This window comes from Macrosteles quadrilineatus, unplaced genomic scaffold, assembly GCF_028750875.1.
Source record: "Macrosteles quadrilineatus isolate MER2022 unplaced genomic scaffold, UCM_ALF_1.0 Scaffold_2__2_contigs__length_208266976, whole genome shotgun sequence".
Lineage (NCBI taxonomy): Eukaryota > Metazoa > Arthropoda > Insecta > Hemiptera > Cicadellidae > Macrosteles > Macrosteles quadrilineatus.
In genome coordinates this window covers 39,515,063-39,522,331 of record NW_026542595.1, presented here as the reverse complement: position 1 = coordinate 39,522,331, position 7,269 = coordinate 39,515,063, and the positions used below count along the sequence as shown (strand labels likewise).

The 7,269-nt window shown below is 42.2% G+C and overlaps 1 protein-coding gene across 1 annotated transcript; it reads right to left on the bottom strand.

Moving 5' to 3' along the window:
- Positions 1–3,151: 3,151 nt before the first annotated feature.
- LOC128984094 (sentrin-specific protease 1-like) lies at positions 3,152–3,880 on the bottom strand. Its single transcript, XM_054403377.1, has one exon. The coding sequence runs from the start codon at positions 3,878–3,880 to the stop codon at positions 3,152–3,154; it is 729 nt and encodes a 242-aa protein (XP_054259352.1).
- Positions 3,881–7,269: the final 3,389 nt, after the last annotated feature.

Here is a 7,269-nt window from a genome sequence, read left to right as displayed (position 1 = left end):
GGGGAACGGGATGCACCGAGCTCAACACGCCTCTAGTGCGGGGACGGGATGCACCGAGCTCAACACGCCTCTAGTGCGGGGGACGGAATGCACCGAGCTCAACACGCCTCTAAAGCGGGGCACGGGATGCACCGAGCTCAACACGTCTCTAGTGCGGGGGATGGGATGCACCGAGCTCATCACACCTCTAGTGCTGGGGAACGGGATGCACTGAGCTCAACACGCCGATAGTGCGGGGGACGGGATGCACCGAGCTCAACACGCCTCTAGTGCGGGGAACGGGATGGACCGAGCTCAACACGTCTCTAGTGCTGGGGAACGGGATGCACCGAGCTTAACACGCCTCTAGTGCGGGGGAACGGGATGCACCGAGCTCAACACGCCTCTAGTGCGGCGACGGGATGCACCGAACTCACCAGGCCTCTAGTGCGGGGACGTGATGCACCGAGCTCAACACGTCTCTAGTGCTGGGGACGGGATGCATTGAGCTCAACACGCCTCTAGTGCGGGGGACGGGATGCACCGAGCTCAACACGACTCTAGTGCGGGGACGGGATGCACCGAGCTAAACACGCCTCTAGTGCGGGGACAGGATGCACCGAGCTCAACACGCCTCTAGTACGGGGACGGGATGCACCGAGCTAAACACGCCTCTAGTGCTGGGGACGGGATGCATTGAGCTCAACACGCCTCTAGTAATGGGGAACGGGAAGTACCGAGCTCAACACGCCTCTAGTGCTGGGGACGGGATGCACCGAGCTCAACACGTCTCTAGTGCTGGGGACGGGATGCATTGAGCTCAACACGCCTCTAGTAATGGGGAACGGGAAGTACCGAGCTCAACACGCCTCTAGTGCTGGGGACGGGATGCACCGAGCTCAACACGTCTCTAGTGCTGGGGACGGGATGCACCGAGCTAAACACGTCTCTAGTGCTGGGGACGGGATGCATTGAGCTCAACACGCCTCTAGTAATGGGGAACGGGAAGTACCGAGCTCAACACGCCTCTAGTGCTGGGGACGGGATGCACCGAGCTCAACACGTCTCTAGTGCTGGGGACGGGATGCACCGAGCTCAACACGTCTCTAGTGCTGGGGACGGGATGCATTGAGCTCAACACGCCTCTAGTAATGGGGAACGGGAAGTACCGAGCTCAACACGCCTCTAGTGCTGGGGACGGGATGCACCGAGCTCAACACGCCTCTAGTGCTGGGGACGGGATGCACCGAGCTAAACACGTCTCTAGTGCTGGGGACGGGATGCATTGAGCTCAACACGCCTCTAGTAATGGGGAACGGGAAGTACCGAGCTCAACACGCCTCTAGTGCTGGGGACGGGATGCACCGAGCTCAACACGTCTCTAGTGCTGGGGACGGGATGCATTGAGCTCAACACGCCTCTAGTAATGGGGAACGGGAAGTACCGAGCTCAACACGCCTCTAGTGCGGGGACGGGATGCTCCGAGCTCAACACGCCTCTAGTGCGTGACGGGAAGCACCGAGCTAAACACGCCTCTAGTGCGGGGAAGGGACCCACCGGTGTCGCCTACCGGCGGGGGCGGGCCCGGGGGCCCAACTGACTAGAGGGTCCGAAGGATGCGCCTTTTATAGGGTCGTAAGGTGCTTGGAGGGTGGGGGAAGTACCCAGTACCAGCCCCCCGGCGAAAGTACTGGGCACTTTTCCCTCAGCACTATCCCTCAGTTCTTTTCCCTCGTGTCACTGAGTACATTTCCTGGTGTTTTCCCTCAGGTCTTTCCCTCAGTGCTTTTCCCTCATGTCACTGAGTACCTTTCCTGGTATTTACCTCAGGTCTTTAAAACTACTTCATTACACTCCCCCTTTCTTTCTAGAAATAAAAAAAGATAAAACCTCTTTCCATCTTTCCAAAATTCCCTCCATCTTCCATCTTTCTACACCTTTATCCCGGGGGGGGGAGCGAGCTGGTGTAGTGGTTAGAGCGCGGGACTTCAGTCCCTGAGGTCCCGGGTTCGATCCCCGCCAAGTCACTAATGGATTTTATCTAAGTGATAATGCCGCAACCCCTAGGTCTAGCCTGATGTAATGTGAAAAACAATCCCAGGCTCGTGCCTAGCGTTCTTAGGACAAAAAAAAAAAAAAAAAAAAAACACCTTTATCCCAAAAGTGAAAAAAATGTTTTTTCACCTTAGACATTTATTTTCCTTTCCAACTCCTTTTTTCTTTTCTTTTTTTGCCTTTTGACTCACTCTGTTAGCTTGAACTTTAGGTCTTAACCTATTTTTTAATAAGCTACTATATTTAAATACCCACACCGTTTGTGTCAAACCAATATATTTATTTATTTCTCGGTATAGATTAACAACTAGTAAAAAACAAAACTTTGGTTCAAATAAAACAGTCAAACTTCTTCTATAAAAACATAAACAAAAACTCCAGTCTACATTTAACAGACAGACTTGATTTCGGCTTGTTTTATGACTTAAAATACATGACACTTTCATTCCTGTCTCTGAATTTCCTCACTATTTTCCTATCATTTTTCTTCCTCCTGCCCTCCCTCTTTCAGTACATTTGATTGTTCTCAAACTTCACTTGTAGAGTTTCAATAGCTCCTTCCGAACCTTCGTCATCCACTATAATCGCCTTGACTTCTCGACGCATCTCAGTGTCCGGGCTCGTAGCATCTACAGAATTCCCAGTCTCTTTTGATTTCGTTGTTTCAGGCTGTAGGTCTTCCGGGATCAGCTCTTTGTCCTTTGTCTCCTTGTCGTCTGGTTGCTCGGGGTCTAAGTCGGTGACGGGAGGAAGACCAAGTAATGTGGTTGTATCGACGGAGAGAAGCTACCAGTCGGCTCCAAATCCCGGGGGGACTTCCTCAGATATATGCACTTCCTCCTTATTTACTTTGACCTCCGGTTTTAGTGTTGCAGATTCCTCTTCTTCGGCTCCAGGGGTAGGCGGCGCCTTCAGATCCTGTTGTTCCCTTGTGGGGCCCGCTCGATCGTGACGAACTGTCGGAAGAGCTACTAGCTGTACTTGATGATGATGAGCTCGTTGAAGTGTCTGACTCATAACCACCTTTTCTGACCTTTTTATTTGGCACAACGTCTTCTCTCTTGGGTGGTCCACGCTCGACTACCCCGGTGGGTGCTGCATCATTTGTTTTTCTTCCTCAATCAGCGTTCCGGCTATTGCTAACTGAGCTATTGGTCCTCTCCGACACGAACATAGGTGATGGTCTACGTGTTATCTTCTTTCTTCCCTTCTTCATAGGCGCTGGTTTTATGCCGGGTATTTCGGGCGGGGGTTTTTGGTGTGAGAGTATTCTTTTCTCCTGCAGTTCTTTCACCATTGTCATACGTAACCAGGGCACGTCCCTTTGCGTAAACGTTGCGGTCCTGTCGGCCGCGTAAGCTTCAGCATTGATACACAGATAAACTCCGCAATCCATCTTGTTTCCTTTCTTTGGACCTAGTTTACCTTTGATTCCCCATTTTCTCGACTGCAGGATTCTTTTCTTCTTGTGAAACGCTTCCACTCGTAAATACTCCAGAACTTTCGCGCCGATGCTGTTGTAAGTTCCAGAAAGACTATCGCGAATTAACACTTCCTTTGTTCTAAAGTCCACGACAACTAGAATCCAATGTCGCAGATCTTCGACAAAGTTGGGTATTAGCACAATATCATACTTGAATATGTCCTCATTCTTTGTCCACCTCTCCACCCCCGTGTATCCGTGTTTCAGGAACTTGCCCAGGAAGATGCTATTAAAGGCCAACACAGTGGGCCACTTAGTTTTCTCGCCTCTCTGTTGTAGCAATTTCAGGTACTCATTAATAATCCGGTCATTTAACCGCTCACCAGTCTTTAGTACCCTTAGGTCCTCCGTCGACACCTCCATGTCTGTGTTAAAACGGAATGCACCGAGCTCAACACGCCTCTAGTGCGGGGAAGGGACCCACCGGTGTCGCCTACCGGCGGGGGCGGGCCCGGGGGCCCAACTGACTAGAGTGTCCGAAGGATGCGCCTTTTATAGGGTCGTAAGGTGCTTGGAGGGTGGGAGAAGTACCCAGTACCAGCCCCCCAGCGAAAGTACCGGGCACTTTTCCCTCAGCACTTTCCCTCAGTTCTTTTCCCTCGTGTCACTGAGTACATTTCCTGGTATTTACCTCAGGTCTTTAAAACTACTTCATTAAAAACTACATAGAAAAATATTACATATAAACTACAAATAACTTCTTAAAAATAATTGTCAAAAGTAGGTAAATATTACACCATTAAGACACTTTTGAACGGTTAGGACCTGTGTTGGATAATTTTTGATTTTGAGGTTTTTTTTTTTATTTAACTTATTTGTATAAAATCTAGTACCAAACATAAGTGAACACTTAGTTAAATATACTCATTTGAGATTGTGATAATATTACAAATGTATGTTTTAAACGAACGTTTTAAAATAATCCATTTTATATTAAAGTTGTTAAACTACATTGAACTATAGTAACCGTAATAAATATTACATATTAAATCATGGTTTATCGTTAACAAATTTATAAAAGATCATTCTATACAATAAATTACCGATGAATATTGAATAAAACTTTGTATAAAAGCTACAAGTAAATTATATTACCCATAACATTAATTTGTTTCTTACTCAACCCGTTATTTTTGCTCACTCAAGGGACCTATAAAAACGCAACAAGCTTTGCATGACAAGAGTGTTAATAATAATGTCTGACTTGGGACCAGTTATCATTGTTTAACATTCGTTCTAATGAACAAAAAAAATATGTTTGCAGGTTATAAGAACCACAAAATAAATACAAACAAATTTTAGCCAGTGATGAAAGTAATTTTGTATAAAAAAACACACACATTTTAGTTTTACTAAACCCTCCCATTTTTTGTTGAAGAATATCACAGTTACGATTTTAGTCGGTAAATAAAAGCTATTTTAAAGTTTTTTAAGTTTGTATTAGCTCGCTTTCTTGTCCGGTACAAATGTTGCAATCGATTTCATACTAAGTTCCCGATGAGCCAGAGACTTGAAACTTGAAACAGCTCACAAACGGATGACGATGCAATATTATATCATTTAATTTTCATATTTCCCACGGGATATGCCCCATGGGCTTTCACATTTTCCATGTTTACATTTTGAAAGAATGTAAACGTATCAATTAATTTAAGTCAGCTGTAAATACTTAAATTTGACAGTTCGAAGAGCAGAGGTTAAGAGGTACAGGTTCTGCTCCAGATATATTCTAAAAATATAAAACAAGCATTTTAAAGTAAAGATAAACCATCTGATTAGAGATAATAAGGTTTTGGTTTGTTGTATTAATAGTCAAAGGTTATATATTAACAGGCCATATAAAATATATTTAATATATTTACACATTAAAGACTAAAAAGTTTTAAATAATTTATAAATACAAAACTTTTTTAAAACAAAACGTTTTTAAACTCTCTAAAAAGTAGAAAATAATTTATAAATATGTTGAGAGTATAAATACTTGTAAGATTTAAAACGAAAAACGTTGGGTGCATGCAATTAATTGATAATAATACATAAGTTTAATAGGCGAAGGTAATTGTAAATTATCTATTGCATGCACCCCACGTTTTTCGTTTTAAATCTTACAAGTATTTATACTCTCAACATATTTATAAATTATTTTATACTTTTTAGTGCGTTTAAAAAAGTTTTGTTTTAAAAAAGTTTTTATTTATAAATTATGTTTCTTAAGGTAAGTTATCGCTACTCGAAAACATTGACAGTTACCTTTACATTTATACAAAACCACACATGCTTTTAGGATAGCAAACTAAATACAAACCCAGATCAAGAGTTTAAGGTTAAATAACGTAAGACTAATTTACTTACGTAATCCAGTCACAGCTTAATAAAATATGTCAATTCAGGACACGTTTCGGTGTTAAAACACAATCCTCAGCTTGAGGTAAATATGTAGAGTTGATCAGTATTTAACATCGTCAAAAGATAAACACTGACTATGTTAACCCTTATCAATCTACCTGAAGATACCTGAAGCTGACGATGGCGTTTTTTACACCAAAACATGTTCTGAATTGACATAATTTTGGAGCTGTAACGTGATTACGTAAGTAATTTGGTTTTACATTATGTCCAACAGCTCAGGACACACGTGGATTTTAATTAAATTGGCATAACGTGTATAACACTCCTAAAAATATTGAAACATTTTCAAGTTTTAGGAGAATTACTTGCTTCGGAGAGCCAAGATTATGAACATTATAGTTGTGTTATGGTTGATTTTTTATACATCACTGGTTTTCCCATATTTAGTTTCTGCGTCTCTCTTGTGTAACCTGAATACGAGGTCTCAGTGTAAATTCTACAACAAGGTGCTGGGCATTGTGGACTACCTTTGTTCATATAATTTGACAAACTTTCCCCAGATACGGCTAAGCACCCTCCCCCACCCGGGAAAATTAAAAATCACTCTGTAGGGTGGGCCACCAACGATAACGTGAATAATTCTTATTTTGGTAAGTCTTATGTTAACCTAACAGTAGACATATTATTAATATTATTTATTATTATACATCTTAAAAAGATGGCAATTTATGATGATTTATGATGGATAAGAAAGGATAAATGTCCTGTAAAATTTTTAAGAATCTAACAACAAATTATTGACCATGAGATATTTATAAATATACTACGTATTTACAGGTGTAATCTGTAGCTCAGTACACGCCTAAACACCTAACACACAAACATCACTTCGAAAACCACATGTTAGGGTTCAAAGAAACCTTAAACTGATATTTCCACTCAATATTCAATTTCTTAATTTTTGGCAAAAAACAATACTTTCTCCCTATACTGTAGTGGAACCTAGTTTGTTATATTATATGGAGAGGAAGTTAAAATGCATACACATAGACACGGTAAAAGACGTGGACCGTATTATAACAACGGAATATTTCAATTTATCAGGCTAGAAAAATCCATAAATTTGCTGGGACATGGACATGCTCTAAAGGATTTGACATAAAAAAATATGTAGAGTACGACTGGCTTTCTGATGAAAAGTGTTTCATAATGATAATGTTTTAATTAATATGCGGATATAAAATTAATAGATCTATAAGGTTACAATTTTGACAGCACTACAGACATCACTTCGAATATACCATTAACAAAAGGCCTCAGTACTGATATCAGCTGTGAGTGCTTCCTACATATTATGTTACAATAGACCTTTAGTGTTGTGAATGCCTTTTGTTGTGCACGTT